This window comes from Mobula hypostoma, chromosome 20 (assembly GCF_963921235.1).
Source record: "Mobula hypostoma chromosome 20, sMobHyp1.1, whole genome shotgun sequence".
NCBI lineage: Eukaryota > Metazoa > Chordata > Chondrichthyes > Myliobatiformes > Myliobatidae > Mobula > Mobula hypostoma.
The window spans coordinates 63,971,229-63,990,000 of record NC_086116.1 but is presented as its reverse complement, the minus strand read 5'-3'; the positions used below and the strand labels follow the sequence as shown (position 1 = coordinate 63,990,000).

General features: G+C 42.2%; 1 protein-coding gene across 4 annotated transcripts in view; it reads right to left on the bottom strand.

Moving 5' to 3' along the window:
• cdhr5-rs (cadherin-related family member 5, related sequence) overlaps positions 1–18,772 on the bottom strand; it is a 67,353-nt gene that overhangs the window by 27,965 nt on the left and 20,616 nt on the right. For all 4 annotated transcript variants that reach the window (XM_063072202.1, XM_063072203.1, XM_063072204.1 and 1 more), the window contains 7 exons: positions 16,263–16,325; positions 15,383–15,475; positions 14,067–14,153; positions 8,840–8,950; positions 8,501–8,671; positions 7,148–7,238; positions 5,682–5,788 (listed from right to left, as the gene is read on the bottom strand). In XM_063072202.1, coding sequence (XP_062928272.1) covers positions 5,682–5,788; positions 7,148–7,238; positions 8,501–8,671; positions 8,840–8,950; positions 14,067–14,153; positions 15,383–15,475; positions 16,263–16,325 — 723 coding nt within the window. The remainder of the gene's footprint in view (positions 1–5,681; positions 5,789–7,147; positions 7,239–8,500; positions 8,672–8,839; positions 8,951–14,066; positions 14,154–15,382; positions 15,476–16,262; positions 16,326–18,772) is intronic.

Here is an 18,772-nt window from a genome sequence, read left to right as displayed (position 1 = left end):
ATAACATACACCTTCTTCTAACCTGCCAGGAGCTGCCCAGAGTCCAGAGAATTTTGGTAAATTATCACCAAATCCGCAGCTATAACTTCTACCATTTCTTTCAGTACCTTGGGATGCATTCCATCAGGGCCAGGAGACTTGTCTATCTTTAGGCCCACAAGTTTTCTCAACACTACCTCTTCCTTAACGATAGCTATTCTATCAAGAATCCCATCTCCTCACCTCCCATCACATCCATATCATCTCTCTTCAGGCTGTTAGACGAGTCCTCCACCGTGAAAACCAACACAAAATAATCATTCAAAGCCTTGGCCATTTCCTCATTACCCATGATCAATTTCCCCTTCTCGTCCTCCAAGGGACCTATGTTCACTTTGGTCACCCTTTTCTGCTTAATATAATTATAAAAACTTTCACTATCCCTTTTTATATTTTGTACTAGTTTATTTTCATAATCTATCTTCCCTTTCTTTACTGCTCGCTTACTAGTTCTTTGTTGCTTTTTAAAGTTTTTTCAATTTTCCAGTTCCCCATTACTCTGGGTGACTTTGCACACATGAGCTTTTAGTTTGATGCCTTCCTTTATTTCCCTAGTTATCTATGACTACAAGTTAACCTTTAGGGTGTTCTGCACAAGGGTTCCCAAGTCATTTGCATCTCAGATTTTTGGATTTCCTTACCCTTTAGATAATAGTCTGCACATTTATTTGTCCTACTAAAGTGCAAGACCATGCATTTTCCAACATTGTATTTTATTTGCCACTTTCTTGCCCATTTTCCAAAACTGACTTCAGTCCTTCTGCAGCCTACCTGTTTCCTCAACACTACCTGCCCTTCCACCAGTCTTCATATCATCTGCAAACTTGGCAACAAAGCCATCTATTCCATCATCTAAATCATTGATATATAGCATAAAAAGAAGCCATTTGAGCACCAACCCCTGCAGCACATTTCTAGTCACTGGCAGCCAACCAGAAAAGGATCCTTTTATTCCCAGTCACTGCCCCCTACCAATCAGCTAATGTTCTAAACAAGCCAGTAACTTTCCTGTAATTTCATGGGCTCTTAACTTGGCAAGCAGCCTCGTGTGTGGTACCTTGTCAATGGCCTTCTGATGTCCAAAATGTACAAAATCTACTGCATCCCCTTACTTGTAATCTCCTCACTGAATTCCAACAGGTTCATCAGTCAAGATTTCTCCTTAAGGAAACCATGCTGACTTTGTCCTATCTTATCCTGTGTCACTAAGAACCCCATAGCTTCATCCTTAACAATTAACTCCAAATTCTTTCCAACCACTGATGTCAGGCTAACTGGTTTATACTTTCGTTTCTGCTGCCTCCCTGCTTTATTAAAGAGTGGAGTGATATTTGCAATTTTCTAGTCCTCTGGTACCGTGCCAGAGACCAATTATTTTTTAAAGATCATTACTAATGCCTCCATAATCTCAAAAACGGAGGATTTGAGGTGAGTATACGGTTAAATCTCAAAGGTGGAACTTGACTCTTCTTATTAAGAAAGTCTATGAGCTCTATCTGGGTACAATATTGGCAACCAAGGCAAAGCCTGGGCTCCTCACATTTGTTGTGCAACATAAACTCTCAATCTTAGAGCTTCGCACAGAGGTACTGAAAAGTCAATGCTATTTGTTGTCTGGATGGTATGACAAGAGCAGAAGGATCATATGACAGACTGCTACTTCTGTCTGACAGGTGTACTTGCTTAAAAACCTGAAATCTATTGAATACACCAATCTCCCTTCAGCCCTAAGAAATTTGACAATAGTCTTGCAGTACCAAAGCCAGCAGAGACATGGAGTCTGGAGGAGGCAGACGAAGATGCCATGATGCACAAGCCAGGAATAGAAAGCAATACTGATACAGATTTTCACCCTTTATGTCAAGTGAGCCTCATCTAATAACTCAATTTGAGTTAAATGACCTGGTCAGAGACTTGAGTTTTTCAAAGGCAAAAGCGGTATTATTGGGTTCAAGACTAAAAGGATAGAATCTGCTACATTGGTGTTGCTTCCTGCACGTATGCTGAGCTCTTTGACTTCATTATCTTTGCCTCCAACTTTCATCCTGCCCTCAAGTTTACCTGGTCCATTTCCAACACCTCCCTCCCCTTTCTAGATCTTTCTGTCTCTATCTCTGGAGACAGCTTATCTACTGATGTCTACTATAAGCCTACTGAATCTCACAGCTATCTGGACTATTCCTCTTCTCACCCTGTCTCTTGCAAAAATGCCATCCCCTTCTCGCACTTCTTCCGTCTCCGCCGCATCTTCTCTCAGGATGAGGCTTTTCATTCCAGGACGAAGGAGATGTCCTCCTTTTTTAAAGAAAGGGGCTTCCCTTCCTCCACCATCAACTCTGCTGTCAAACACATCTCCCCCATTTCACGCACATCTGCTCTCACTCCATCCTCCCGCCACCCCACTAGGAACAGGGTTCCCCTTGCCCTCACCTACCACCCCGCCAACCTCCGGGTCCAACATATAATTCTCCGTAACTTCTGCCACCTCCAACGGGATCCCACCACTAAACACATCTTTCCTTCCCCCCCGTCCCGCTTTCCACAGGGATCGCTCCGTACGCGACTCCCTTGTCCATTCGTTCCCCCCATCCCTCCTCACCAATCTCCCTCCTGGCACTTATCCTTGTAAGCGGAACAAGTGCTACACATGCCCTTACATTTCCTCCCTCACTACCATTCAGGGCCCCAGACAGTCCTTCCAGGTGAGGCGACACTTCACCTGTGAGTCGGCTGGGGTGATATATTGCGTCCAGTGCTCCCGATGCAGCCTTCTATATATTGGCGAGACCCAACGCAGACTGGGAGATCGTTTCGCTGAACACTTACACCCTGTGCACCAGAGAAAGGAGGATTTCCCGGTGGCAACACATTTTAATTCCACGTCCCATTCCCATTCTGATCTGTCTATCCACGGCCTCCTCTACTGTCAAGATGAAGCCACACTCAGGTTGGAGGAACAACACCTTATATTCTGTCTGGGTAGCCCCCAACTTGATGGCATGAACATTGACTTCTCAAACTTCTGCTAATGCCCCACCTCCCTTTCGCACCCCATCCTTTATTTATTTATTTATATACACACATTCTTTTTCTCTCTCTTCTTTTTCTCCCTCCTTCCCTCTCACTATACCCCTTGCCCATCCTCTGGGCTTCCCTCCTCCCCCTTTTCTTTCTCCCTAGGCCTCCTGTCCCATGATCCTCTCATATCCCTTTTGCCTGTCCAGCTCTTGGCTCCATCTCTCCCCCTCCTGTCTTCTCTTATCATTTTGGATCTCCCCCTCCCCCTCCCATTTTCAAATCTCTTACTAGCTCTTCTTTCAGTTAATCCTGACGAAGGGTCTCGGCCCGAAACATCGACTGTATCTCTTCCTAGAGATGCTGCCTGGCCTGCTGCATTCACCAGCAACTTTTATGTGTGTTGACAAAAATTTCCATGAAGGATTTGATATTTGAGACAGATGTTTCCCAGAATAACTGATGCCAATAATAAAAATGGCATTTTTGTTGGTCCACAAATCAAACAGGTCATCAATGACAGGCAATCCAAAGAACTTCTCATGTACCCAGAGAAAATTGCAAGCAAGGCATTCAAAGATGTTGAAAATTTTCTTGGCAACTACAGAGCACCAAACTATGTGCAGCTGGTTGACAACATGCTTCAAGCATGGAAAGCCGTAAACTACAACGTGTCACTAAAGATTCATTCTCTGCATTCCCATTTAGACTTGGTCCCTGCAAACCTTGGTGCTATCAGTGATGAACATGGCGAATAGTTTCAGTAGGAATTTTGTGGTCATGGAGAAATTATATCAGGACAGCTGGAACCCATCAAAGCTGACTGATTATTGTTGGACGCTTAAGCGAGAAGCCCCAAACACTGAGTACAAATGAGAATCATCAACAAAACATTTTAGCTTAGTTGAATTATTGCAAAGCATCAGCACTGTTATGCAATTAAATGTATTATATTCAATAAAAGTTAACTTTTTTTGTTTCTCCACATTGCTACATGTTATAAGTAGTCTGAAATTATATTTGTGTTTGGCTTCAAGCGGTCTATCATAATCACAAAAGAACTTGAGGAGACAACTTGTTCGAAAACATTTGCAGTCCATTGTTACTTACAGCCTCCATTTCACTCTTAAGAATATTACCGATGTTTTCTAGTTCATACTGGGTTGTTTGGATCAGACTTACAGATGCTGCCTGACCTGCTGAGGGTGTCCAGAATTTTATCTTTTTATTCTGGGTAACCTATGGGCTTGATCCCTGGGCTTCATCTGTTGACCTTTACATAGAATATACAGCACAGAAACATTCAAATGTTGCCAAATTGCTCAAACCCTTGTTTAAGCCACACAAGAACTTTCCTCCCATCCTACTCCACCCCATCCAATCAATCATCAATACATCTCATTCTCTCAATAAACAGCTGCAGCTCTGTGTGAAAGTATTCCCACAGTGCTGTAAAAGAGGGGATACAGGGATTTTTTTTTGGATATGTTCATAATGTGATTTGTGTGTTGATTCCCATTTATCAACCTTGCCTGAATTTTGTCTATACCATTCTGCATACTGCACTAGTCTGCTTCGTTGTAGAGGCAAATGGAAATTAGCTTGTGCAATCATCATCAGACATTCTCACTTCAGCTCTTGTAATGGAATAACACACACAAAACGCTGGAGGAGCTCAGCAGACCAGGCAGCATCTATGGCAAAAAGTACAGTCAACGTTTAGGAATGGAGAAAAAAAGCTGAGGAGTAAATTTAAAAGGTGGGGGCAAGGGAGAGTGAACCACCAGGTGATAGGTGAAACTTGGAGGAGGAGGGATCTACTCCTCACCTTTTTTCCCTCCAGTCCTGCCGAAGGGTTTCGGCCTGAAACGTCGACTGTACTTTTTTCCATAGATGCTGCCTGGCCTGCTGAGTTCCTCCAGCGTTTTGTGTGTGTTGCTCAGATTTCCAGCATCTGCAGATTTTCTCTTGTTTGTGAAGATCTTTTGGGCCAGGATACTGGCCTGGCCTGTGGTGATGTCCTAGAACTGAGATGATTGGCTTCTAGAGCCGCATCAGTCTTCATTCCTGCTAGTGAAGAGTTTTTGCCATGATTGCCGTTTTTTTCATCTCCATTGGGGTTCTTTGAACCATACATCCAGGTGCTCATGGGCAGTTAATTTCAACTCTCCACATCTCACCTCACAAATTAATCTCCTTGTATACATTTGAAGCAAAGCTTTAATGAGGTGCAGATCTGAGTCATTCCTTGGAAAACTGAAGGTGATCATCGGTGAGCAGGTTACAGGCCAGTAGGTGCTTCTTCATAGTTCTGTCAATTATTCATTTGCTGGGTTACATTGCAGCAGTGCACAAGACATGAACAACCAGAAACAATATTGGTCACAAACAACAGGAATTCTGCAGATGCTGGAAATTCAAGCAACACACATCAAAGTTGCTGGTGAACGCAGTAGGCCAGGCAGCATCTCTAGGAAGAGGTACAGTCGACGTTTCAGGCCGAGACCCTTCGTCAGGACTGGGTCTCGGCCTAAAACGTCGACTGTACCTCTTCCTAGAGATGCTACAGTATTGGTCACACTGATTTTTTAAAAGCTATAAGTTTTTGTTCATACTATTATTTTTACCATGACAGTCAGAGTGAACATGGGGGTCTTCACAAAACTCCGGACTGGCCACCTCATCATTATTGCTCCAGTGACATTGTTGACTTCAAATCTACCATTGTCATCACCTAAAGAAAAGAAGGAACAGTGAGTCCCAGCGCCCTTTCTCACTGACTCTATTCCACTCCATTCACTGAGCGTGATCCCTACCTGTCCTGCACAAGTTTCCCACCTCTCACTTTGCTGGTATCAGATTCAATGACAAAAATTGAACAACATCTCTCCAATTGCCAGACTGCAGTTACACACTGGACCCCAGAATGGATCTCAATTCTCCCAATCATGAACAGCCCATCTTCTGCAGCTTCACTATCTTAACCTCAACCTTGATTTCTCTAACTTCTGGTAATTACTACCCCATTCCGCTTCTCTTTTTTTCCATTCCCCATTCTGGCTAACTTTTCATCCCTCCTCAATGCCCTCTGGTTCACCTCCAACTTCCTTATTTTCCGTGGTTCCCTGACTGTTCCTATTAGAATCTTTCTTCTTCAGCTTCTTACCATTCCCACTTATCATCTCCAGTTTCCTACTTCATCCCACCTCCCCCACTCATACTCCATCCCATCACCTGATCTTACCTATCACTTGCCAGATCTCCTCCTCCATCTTCTTATTCTGGCTTCTGCCTCGTTCCTTCCAGGCCTGATGAAGGGTCTCGGCCCAAAACATTGACTGTTTATTTCCCCTCCATAGACGCTGCCTCACTTGCTGACTACCTCCAGCATTTTGAGTTGTTTCAGCTCAGTACTCCCTTTGTGAGATTCAACTCAATTATTGAGTTTTTTTCACTTGAACACCCGCTGAGATCAGACCCGATCTCACCCATTGAAGTGAACCTGATTGTCAGACCCGAAAGTTCCCATTCCCAGATACAAAACTGTTCCACCAAGAACCAGTAGCAGTATGGGCTCTGAAACTTCACTGCAACTGAGCATTCAACGGTAGCTACAATGGCTCCATGGTAGTGTAGCACTTAGCACAACACTTTTACAGCTCAAGCCATCAGAGGTCAGCGTTCAATCCTGGCATCCTCTGTCAGGAGTCTGTACGTCCTCCCTATGGAATGCGTGGGCATTCTCCAGGTGCTCCAATTTCCTTCTACAGTCCAATGACATACCACTTCGTAGCTTAATTGGTCATTGTAAATTGCCCCCTAGAGTTAAATCGGGTTGCTAGAGCAGTTCAAAGTGCCTGAGGGGCCTACTCCATGCTGTATTTCTAAATAAATAAATACAATGATCAGCCGAGTTCACCTTCTGATCTCACCACTGCTCAGCATAGTCACACCTCATCTGAAGGCTTTCAGTCATAGCACTGATAGCTATCTTCCACTCTATTTGATGTTGAGAATTTTATTTCAGAAGTATTTCAAGCAAGAGAATATTTTAAGTACATGGACTGATCTGGTTGCCTTTTAGAGTTCAGACCTGCAAGAATTGAGTATGCAACTGGTGTCTGAAGCCCCTTGTCTCCATCCTCAGCTAATAAGGGTCCTGGGGAGAGCTGGAGAGCATGATACTGTAATAGAAAAAAAGACCAAAATCAACAAACTGAGGGAACACTTGCCCTTCTGATAAAGAATTTTGTCGAAGTGATCTAAACGGTATTGGGATTTGGTCACCTCCCATTTTATACTGTCATTGGTAGGTGAACTCCAGCATCTATTAAATAAACTGCCTCTACAGTATCCAAACTCATTATCTTAAATCTATATTTGCAACAGAACTTCCCATTGCATCAGAGCAGATTTATCCAGTTCCCAACCCATTTTTCTGTGACTCTGGATGAGATTGGCTATATAACATTAAATCAGAATGAAGATATGACTGCATTATCTCAGGATCTTCCAACTAGCTAAATAATGTGAGGCTATCATTTCCCTTACACAGTAAATAGCCTACTTTAGCACATCAAGCTCTCGCATGTTGCATATCATTATTGAGGGATTTTCTAACTATATATTAATCAGGATGAATTCTTTGAAATAATACCATGGAGTCTTTTGAATTTATTGTGCAGCACATAGGACTTTGGTTTAATAACTGTTCTGAAAGATAATGCTTCTAGCAGTGCAACACTTTCTCATGGAACATGCTTACTTCGAGGAAGTTGGAATTGATAAGACATTCGGAAAACCAGTAATGCTCCTTTCTCTTAATTTGAACACTTAATTGAGGCATTCTTAAATGAGTTTTAAATAAATTTTCTCCTCTGATAATTACCTTCTGTAGCACCATCTTACATCAGACCATAACATCCAAATTATCTTCAGCAGTGCTGGAAACCCCATGAAGATAGTTATAATCAGATTATTTTCCCTCATAGTATATTTTCCAGGAGTTTTCAGCACAAGACCTGTCTTAAATCACTCAACTACTGCAAAAATGCAGTTGATCACCTAAAATGTGTAATGTTATGAAACATCCTGTCCTCTGCTTTCTTATACTAATTGGGAAACGAATAGGTCCATTTGGAGTGATGGTTGACTGCCAGTTAAAGAGACTTTTTACCCTGTATCCAATATTTTTATAGATAATGAATAGAAGCATTAAAAGAAAGTTAATGAATGGTGTAAATTTTGTCTTGTAACATTTCTTCTGATAGCACTGACCAGGAGAATAATTCCTGAAGTTCTTCAGTGCAAGTTGACTAACTGTACTAAACCCCACATGAGTAATGAGGAGGAAACTATGTTAAGGTCAAGGTTGTTTTGGGCCATGATGATCCTGTGCTGAATTTTCAGAAATGACCTTTCTCCTACTTGTATGATTTCCCCTTACCAGCAGCTTTGCTTCAGTGACATTTCCTCTATAGACTGGATTGACACAAATTCTTGTCTTCCTGTGTAACAGGAAATTGCATGGAAGAAATCTTGGGTATTGATCATCTCCATCCAACACACTAATGGTAATTTTTGCTGTTGTGTTGTACCTCTCCTCAGTATTCATTTCCTGTCGGATGGCAAAGAAAGTGTTTCAGTGCTAAAACAACTAAGTCAGGAGGGACATGATCTCAGGAAGGAACTCTTGATATTACTGCATGAGCTCAATCCTCTAGGTCATTAGGATACAGCAGACAGAATCTAGAACAAAATAAGTAAGATAAATGAACTTTCATACCATGGCATAAACCTGTAGATCCAATTGTTTCTTGACCTCATAATCAAGGAGCTGGGACAGTAGGACTTTCCCACTGCTTGGCAAGTCAATCCTGAAGAATTCTGCATCATTCTACAACACAAAGGTAGAGAGTGATAAAATGAAAGACATCATTCATCCATCAGCAAGCATAAAGGTTGAGAAAGCCGCTCCAATTTAATCAAATACTTATTTAGGGCACTTTGCTGGGACTCTTGTAAAACAGGAGTTTCCATTAGCAGACTAGATACTAGATATCTTTTTGTAATTTTTCAGCGTGGGGTGTTGATTCTTGAAATTTGCCTTCTTTACACCTACTTTATGTTACACCTCCAAGTAAAAGGTACAACTTCTGTTCCTAGAGTACATCCTGTCTTTATTTTAATACAAACCTGATCCTTTCAGACACTAAGTTGAGATTGTCAACCTCGAAAAGACTAGCTTACTTAGAAACTTAATGATAGATATTCTAAATAATTAATGTATGTTATCATCTATGAGAGCATTAGTAGACAGATGTTGCAGATTGGAGCTAGTTACCAAAGCAAACATGGAGATCAAAAAACCAGAGTAAATTATTAGAACCAGACATATCATCACATCAAGTGAAATAGTAACCTTTAATGGGGAATTGAATTATTAGAGCCTGACATATCATCACATCAAGTGAAATAGTAACCTTTAATGGGGAATTGAATAAATAGTTTAAAAGGGAACCTGGACTATACCCAATCAGGTGAATGGAAGCACGACAAGAAGTGGCAACTTTGCACAGGTTCACGATTGAAGATTAAAAAAGGCAGTGCTTTGAGGCAGTTTTTGGAGTTTGGACTGCAACCAACCAGTGAACAGGATTCATTAGAAAGGGTGGATAAAAATAAGGCAGGGGAAAATGGAGTGGCTATTGTGTGTGTGGGCCAGTGTAGGAGTGGCTTTGACTCATCAGGTTTGGGCGAGGTAAGTATCTGGTAAGTTTCTTCTTCTTCTTTTTCTTTATTCTTCATTCCTCATCTGTTAGAGACTGGCTCCAGGAGGTGGGTTGTGTTCATTGTGTGAGCTTGGGAATTCTGGGAAACCTCCAGCCTCCTGGCTAACCACACCTACACCAGGTGCACTGAGCTGCAGCTCCTTAGAGAATAAGCAAAGGTACTGGAGCTGCAGCTTGATGACCTTCAGCTCATACGGGAGTCTGAGGAAGTGATAGTTTGGAGCTACAGGTTTACAGGATTCAGGTAACTGTCAGGAAAAGAAAATGAAATGGGTAACTAGTACAGAATGCCCTTGTGGCCATCCGCCTCAATAATAAGTAAACCGTTTTGGATGCTATAGGCGAGGGGGAGGCGCACCGAGCAAATCTCTGGTACTGAGTCTGGTGCTGTGGCTCAGAAGAGAATAGAGGTGAAGAGGACTGCAGTAGCAATATGACAGTCCATAGTTAAAGGAATAGACGTGAGATTCTGTGGATATGATAGGTAAACCTGATGGTGTGTTGCCTCCCAGATGTCAGGATCAGGAACATCTCAGATCAGGACCTTGAGATTTTAAACAGGAAGGTTGAGAAATCTTGGTACATATTGGCACCAGTGACATAAGTAAGAAAGGTGAGGAAGTCCTGAGGAGAGATTTTAGGGAGCTAGACAGAATGCTGAAAAGCAGAACCTCCAGGGTAGTAATCTCTGGATTGCTGCTTGTGCCATGCACCATTGAGGGTAAGGCGTATTTGGCAGATAAATGTGTGGCTGAGGAATTGGTGCAAGGACAGGGGTTCAGATTTCTGAATCATTGGGACCTCTTCTAGGGAGGCCACTACCTGCACAAAGGAATGGGTTACACCTGAACGCAAGGGGGGGCCAATATCCTTGCAGGCAAGTTTGCTAGAGGTGTTTGGGAGGGTTTAAACTAATTTGGCAGGTGAATGGAAATTAGAATGATAGGGCTGAGAATGGGGTAGTCTTGGGGATGTCAATATGCAGGTAGATTGGGAAGATCAGGTTGGTGATGGATCCCAAGAGGGGGAATTTACAGAATGCCTACAAGATGGCTTTTTAGAGCATGCTTGTGTTTGAAGCCACTAAGGGATCAGCTATTTTAGATTAGGTGTTGTGGAATGAACAGGAATTGATTAGAGAGCTTAAGGTAAAGGAACCCTTTGGGGACAGTGATCATAGTATTATGGAATTCACTGTGCAATTTGAGAAGAAGGAGCTAAAATCAGATGTATCAGTACACAATGGAGTAAAGGAAATTACAGAGGCACGAGAGAGGAGTTGGCCAAAATTGATTGGAAGGGGATACTAGCAGGGATGATGGCAGAACAGCAATGGCTAGAGTTTCTTGAAGCAATCCGGAATGCACAGAATAGATATATCCCAAAAAAGTAGATGTATTCCACAAGAAGGATGATGCAACCATGACTGACAAGGGAAGTCAAAGCCAACACAAAAAAAAAACAAGAGGATATAATACAGCAAAAACTAGTGGGAAGTTGGAGGATTGGGAAGCTTTTAGAAACCAACAGGAGGCAACTAAATGAATCATAAAGAAGGAAAGATAGAATACAAAGGTAAACTAGCCAATAATATTAAAGAAGATACCAAAAGTTTTTTCAGCTGTATAAAGAGCAAATGGGGGTGAGAGTAGATATTAGACTGCTAGAAAATGATACTACATAGGTGAAAATGGGGGACAAGGAAATGGCAGACAAACTGAATAAGTATTTGCATTAGTCTTCACCGTGGAAGACACGAGCAAAATGCTGGAATTTCAAGAATGTCAGGGGGCAGATTGTGAAGACATTAGTAATGATCTATCCAGAATCACTAAGTTCTGGTATGGTTCTGAAAGAATGGAAAATTGAAAATGTCCTATACTCTTCAAGAGGGGAGAGAGGCAGAAGAAAGGAAATTATAGGCCAGTTATCTGACCTCAGTGGTTGGGAAGATATTGGAGTGGATTGTGGTTTTGGGGTACTTGGAGGCACTTGATAAAATAGGCCGAAGTTGGCATGGTTTCCTTAAGGGAAAACCTTGCCTGACGAATCTGTTGGATTTCTTTGAAAAAACGTCAAGATAGACAAAGGAGAATCAGTTGATGTTGTGTCCTTAGGTTTCATAGGGCCTTTGATATGGTACCATGCATGAGTCTGCTTAACAAGTTAAGAGCCCTTAGTATTACAAGAATGATATTTGCATGCATAGAGAATTGGCTGATTGGCAGGAGGAAAAGAGTGGGAATAAAGCGAGCCATTTTGGTTGGCTGGTGGTGACTAGTGGTTTTCCTCAGGGTTCTGTGTTGGGACCGATTCTTTTTACATTATATGTCAATGATTTGGATAATGGAATTGATAGCTTTGTGGCCAAGTTTGCGGAAGATGTGAAGATAGGTGGAATGGCAGGTAGTTTTTGAGGAAACAAAGAGACTACAGAAGGACCCAGACAGACTAGCAGAATGGGCAAAGAAGTGGCAGATGGAATACAGTGTTGGCAAGTGTATGGTCATGCACTTTGGTAAAAGCATAGACTATTTTCTCAATGGAAAGAAAATCCAAAAGCCTGTGGTACAAAGGGACTTGGGAGTCCTTGTGCCTGATTCCCTGAAGGTTAATTTGCCAGTTGAGACAATGGTGAGGAAGGCAAATGTGATGTTAGCATTTATTTCAAGAGGACTGGAATGTAAAAGCAAGGATGTTGTACTGAGGCTTTATAAGGTAGTGGTGAGGCCTCACTTGTAGTATTGTGAGTGGTATTGGGCCCCTTATCTAAGAAAGAATGTGCTGATATTGGAGAGGGTTCAAAAGAGGTTCACAAAAATGATTCCAGGATTGAAAAGCTTATCATATGAGGAACTTTTGATGGCCCTGGGCCTATACTGATTGGAATTCTGAAAAATAAGGGGTATCTCATTGAAACCTATCAAATCTTGAAAGGGCTCGATAGAGTGCTTTGTGGAGATAATAGACAATAGACAATAGGTGCAGGAGTAGGCCATTCAGCCCTTCGAGCCAGCACCACCATTCACTTTGATCATGGCTGATCATCCACAATCAGTACCCTTTTCCCGCCTTCTCCTCATCTCCCTTCACTCCGCTATCTTTAAGAGCTCTATCTAACTCTTTTTTGAAAGAGTCCAGAGAATTCGCCTCCACTGCCACAGAACCACAACCCTCTGTGTGAAAAAGTTTTTCCTCAACTCCGTTCTAAATTGTCTACCCCTTATTCTTAAACTGTGGCCTCTGGTTCTGGACTCCGCCAACATCGGGAACATGTTTCCTGCCTCTAGCGTGTCTAATCCCTTAATAATCTTATATGTTTCAATCAGATCCCCTCTCATCCTTCTAAATTCCAGTGTATACAACCCCAACCGCTCCAATCTTTCAACATATGACAGTCTCGCTATCCCGGGAATTAACCTCATGAACCTATGCTGCACTCCCTCAATAGCTAGAATGTCCTTCCTCAAATTTGGAGACCAAAACTGTACACAATATTCCAGGTGTGGTCTCACCAGGGCCATGTACAACTGTAGAAGGACTTCTTTGCTCCTGTACTCAATTCCCCTTGTTATGAAGGCCAGCATGCCATTAGCTTTCTTCACTGCCTGCTGTACCTGCATGCTTACTTTCAGTGACTGATGAACAAGGACACCTAATCTCATTGTACTTCCCCTTTTCCTAACTTGACACCATTCAGATAGTAATCTGCCTTCCTGTTCTTGCCACCAAAGTGGATAACCTATGGTGGAGGAATCGAAAACCAGAGTACACAGCCTTACAATAGGGGGATGTCCATTTAGAATGGAGATGAGGAGAAATTTCTTTAACAAGAGCGTGGTGAATCTGTGGAATTCATTGCCACAGGTGGCTGTGGAGGCCGAGTCATCTGGGTATATTTAAGGCAGAACTTGATAGGTTCTTCATTTGTTAGGACATGAAGGGTTATGGGGAGAAGGCAGGAGATTGGATTTGAGAGGGAAATGGCAGAGCAGACTTATTGGGCCAAATGTCCTAATTCTGCTCCTATAATTTATAGTTTTAAGAAGGTAGGAAGATTTGCACTATTTAGCTAACTCCTTGAAAGAGCCAACAATGGTATGATGGGTCTTGGCCATCTGTGCCAATGGAAGCCAAATCACCAATACACCCACTAGACCTTCATTTGATTCCTCTTTAAGGGAGATGTCTCATTCTGAGCTGGTGTAAGAGTTTACCTACCGATGCCTTGTTAATCATGTAAATAAGTCCATCTCCATCCTTATCGTGAGCCTGCAATCTGATGAGAACCTCGCCTATTGGTGTCATCTATGAGTTGGAGAGTGGGGAGGGAAAATAAAGAACAGATTTTAAAGATGATTCAAAAGCTTTGTGAAGTTACAAACCAGAAATATCAAGAAGAAAGAAAAAAAAATAAAAAAGGAGAAAATGTTGGAAATACTCAGCAGGCCTGAAATGTTGACTCATTTTCTCTTCCTACTGATTTGGCCTGACCTGTTGAATTTTTCCAGCATCTTTCAGTTTTATTTCAGATTTCTAGCATCTGTTGTTTTTTTTTTTACTTTGCTGGCATGCCTCTCCCCAGCCAAGGGGGACATGGGACAATTACCATGTCTGGAAGCATAGCAGGGGCGTCTGAACAAGGTGGTAACAGTAGAGCCGTGGATGACCATGCATGACAGCCATGCTGGGTGATGGCAGGCAGTGGATCCATTGGTTTAGGGGTGGAAAAGCCGATCTCTTTTTCAAAGAAAAAAATATACATTTATATGACAGCTTTTTAAAATCTCAGGACATTCCAATACTTGAGAGAAAATAAATAATTTTTTGGACTGTCTTCACTTGTTGTGGTGTTGGAAATGCAATGTGCAATATGATAATGACCAGATTGTGTGTTTCTTTTTCTCTCATCAAGATGTAAAATGATAATAGCATCTTTTATATTCATCTGAGCAGGTTAAGGGATCTTTAGTTTAAGTCTTATCTAAAGACTGGCACTTCCTCAATGCTGCTCTAGAGAGTTAGTCCAAACTATGTCCTTGGTCTCTCAAATTGTCCTCTCAGGACTGAAAAAATCATGGGACTTCTTCAAAACGCAAACACATTCTGGTTCTGAGGTTCGTTGTACACAGAATGACTGATTTACCTGTACAGGGCAGTGATTGTGTGGCTCCGTAGCTGTAAACTTACTTTCAGGCTCTCTGGGGTTCATGTTCTGTGGATTGTTTGTTATTTTTTATTGTTTGCATAATTTGTTCTTTCTTTTTCACACTTTGGATGTTTGACTGTCTTTGTGCTGTGGGTATTTTTCTATGAATTCTATTGGGTTTCCTTGTTTTGTAGCTGCCTGCAAGAAGATGAATTTCAAGGTTGCATATGGCATACATGCTTTGATAATAAATGTACTTTGACTTTGATCACATTTCAATAAATAGCACGTTAGCTGCAAAGCATTCTGGGATGACCTGAAATTGTAAAAGGCAACATATAAATGTGAATTCTTCATTTTGCATGAATGAACCAGGCAATAGACTTACCTCACTGACGTTGAGTGGTTGAACACTTTCTTCCAGGAAAATTGGAGAGTTATCATTTTCATTAAGGACTTGCACCATTAACCTGTAATCAATCTGCAAAACCACAGAAACCTTCACTAATTCCTTCATTCATACTAGCATCTGAATGAATTTGACTACCATTCCATCCAGCTTCCAACATTGTCAGCCTTTTATGCAAGTCATGAATTGTTGGGGTTGGAAACATCCTACATGATAGCAGTAGAAACTAATTCCACTAACTATAAAAGAAAGTGATGGAGGAGGAGGAAGATTCAGACTTATGAACAAAATGTAACCATAGAGCATCAAGCAAACTTGATTTTTCTAAAGACCAATGTGGGCAAATTTCCCTGCTTTTGGGCTGTAAGCTTCCCTGATTCCAATTACCAAGAATCATTGTATAAGCCTATTTCAAGTCTATATTTACCAGTCTCAAATTGGTATTTTTTTGTGTCGAACCACCATGCCAAAGCACTGATGAACAACTTGTTTCCTGACTATCTTGCACCATGGTAACAGGATTAGCATATATTATTATAACACTAGTGACTGGAGTTTAATTCCTGCTGATCTCTGTAAGAAGTTTGCATATTCTCTCTGTGACCCCATTTCCTCTGGGTGCTCCAGTTTCCTCCCACATGGGTTAGGGTTACTATTTTGTGGATATGCTATGTCGGTGTCAGAAGCATGGGAACACGTGTTGATGCAAAGGATGCATTTCACTAATCATTTCAATGTACTTGTGACAAATACAGCTAAATGTGTCTTTCTTTCTTACCAATTATTTTGACTGAAGTAACAGGTAGAGATACAGAAAAATAGGCACAAGATTAATATAAGGTAGCAGACATCCACGTACCTGATCTGTAGAAACAACGTCAGTACAGCTTATCATGGCAAACAGAAAGGGGATGGTCAGTAGCTGTTAAAGAAACACAACATGAACAATCTTAGGGTAAGTGGTATTATAACATCCAGTAGCCAGTACACAGTGTGTTCAACTACTGTTCCAGAGGGTGCAGGTAAAAAAATTATTCGTGGCCCATTCACAAAACTATAACTAATTGCCCCTATTAGGAGATCTGACATCAACTTGGAATTAGGGCCTTGGAGAATCTCAGAACAAAAAAAAAATCAAAAAATATCTTTTGAGTTAATTCAGGCACGAGATTTTGGCATTATTGGAAGGTGCAAGAAAGATACATCCCAAAGATTAAAAAGGGAGGTTGAGAGAACTGTGGCTGACAAGGAAAGACAAAGGTAATATAGGCAGTAACATAAGAGACGAAACCCCCTTACACACAAAAAAGAGGGCATACAATGTAACAAAAATTAGTGAGAAGGTAAAAGATTGGAAAGCTTTTAAAAACTAACAGAAGGCAACTAAATAAATCACCAAGTGAGAAAAGATGAAATATTAGAACATAGAACATAGAATAGTACAGCACATTACAGGCCCTTCGGCCCACAATGTTGTGCTGACCCTCAAACCCTGCCTCCCATATACCCCCCCCCACCTTAAATTCCTCCATATACCTGTCTAGTAGTCTCTTAAACTTCACGAGTGTATCTGCCTCCACCACTGACTCAGGCAGTGCATTCCACGCACCAACCACTCTCTGAGTAAAAAACCTTCTTCTAATATCCCCCTTGAACTTCCCACCCCTTACCTTAAAACCATGTCCTCTTATATCGAGCAGTGGTGCCCTGGGGAAGAGGCGCAGGCTGTTCAATCTATCTATTCCTCTTATTATCTTGTACACCTCTATCACGTCTCCTCTCATCCTCCTTTTCTCCAAAGAGTAAAGCCCTAGTTCCCTTAATCTCTGATCATAATGCATACTCTCTAAACCAGGTGGCATCCTAGTAAACATGAGGAATACTGCAGATGCTGGAAATTCAAGCAACACACATGAAAGTTGCTGGTGAACGCAGCAGGCCAGGCAGCATCTCAAGGAAGAGGTACAGTTGACATTTCGGGCCAAGACCCGCCAAGGGTCTCGGCCCGAAACGTCAACTGTACCTCTTCCTCGAGATGCTGCCTGGCCTGCTGCGTTCACCAGCAATATTGAAGCATCCTGGTAAATCTCCTCTGTACCCTTTCCAATGCTTCCACATCTTTCCTATAGTGAGGCGACCAGAACTGGACACAGTACTCCAAGTGTGGCCTAACCAGAGTTTTATAGAGCTGCATCATTACATCGCGACTCTTAAACACTATCCCTCAACTTATGAAAGCTAACACCTCATAAGCTTTCTCAACTACCCTATCTACCTGTGAGGCAACTTTCAGGGATCTGTGGACATGCACCCCCAGATCCCTCTGCTCCTCCACACTACCAAGTATCCTGCCATTTACTTTGTACTCTGCCTTGGAGTTTGTCCTTCCAAAGTGTACCACCTCACACTTCTCCGGGTTGAACTCCATCTGCCACTTCTCAGCCCACTTCTGCATCCTATCAATGTCTCTCTGCAATCTTTGACAATCCTCTACACTATCTACAATACCACCAACTTTTGTGTTGTCTGAAAACTTGCCAACCCACCCTTCTACCCCCACATCCAGGTCGTTAATAAAAATCACGAAAAGTAGAGGTCCCAGAACAAATCCTTGTGGGACACCACCAGTCACAATCCTCCAATCTGAACTTACTCCCTCCACCACCCTCTGCCTTCTGCAGGCAAGCCAATTCTCAATCCACCTGGCCAAACTTCCCTGGATCCCATGCCTTCTCGCTTTCTGAATAAGCCTACCATGTGGAACCTTGTCAAATGCCTTACTAAAATCCATAAAGATCACATCCACTGCACTATCCTCATCTATATGCCTGGTCACCTCCTCAAAGAACCCTATCAGGCTTGTTAGACACGATCTGCCCTTCACAAAGCCATGCTGACTGTCCCTGATCAGACCATGATTCTCTAACGGCCTATAGATCCTATCTAAGAATCTTTTCCAACAGCTTTCCCACCACAGACGTAAGGCTCACTGGTCTATAATTACCCGGACTATCCCTACTACCTTTTTTGAACAAGGGGACAACATTCGCCTCCCTCCAATCCTCTGGTACCATTCCCGTGGACAACGAGGACATAAAGATCCTTGCCAGAGGCTCAGCAATCTCTTTTCTCACCTCGTGGAGCAGCCTGGGGAATATTCCGTCAGGCCCCGGGGACTTATCTGTCCTAATGTATTTTAACAACTCCAACACTTCCTCTCCCTTAATATCAACATGCTCCAGAACATCAATCTCACTCATATTGTCCTCACCATCTTCAAGTTCCCTCTCATTGGTGAATACCGAACAGAAGTATTCATTGAGGACCTCGCTCACTTCCATAGCCTCCAGGCACATCTTCCCACCTTTA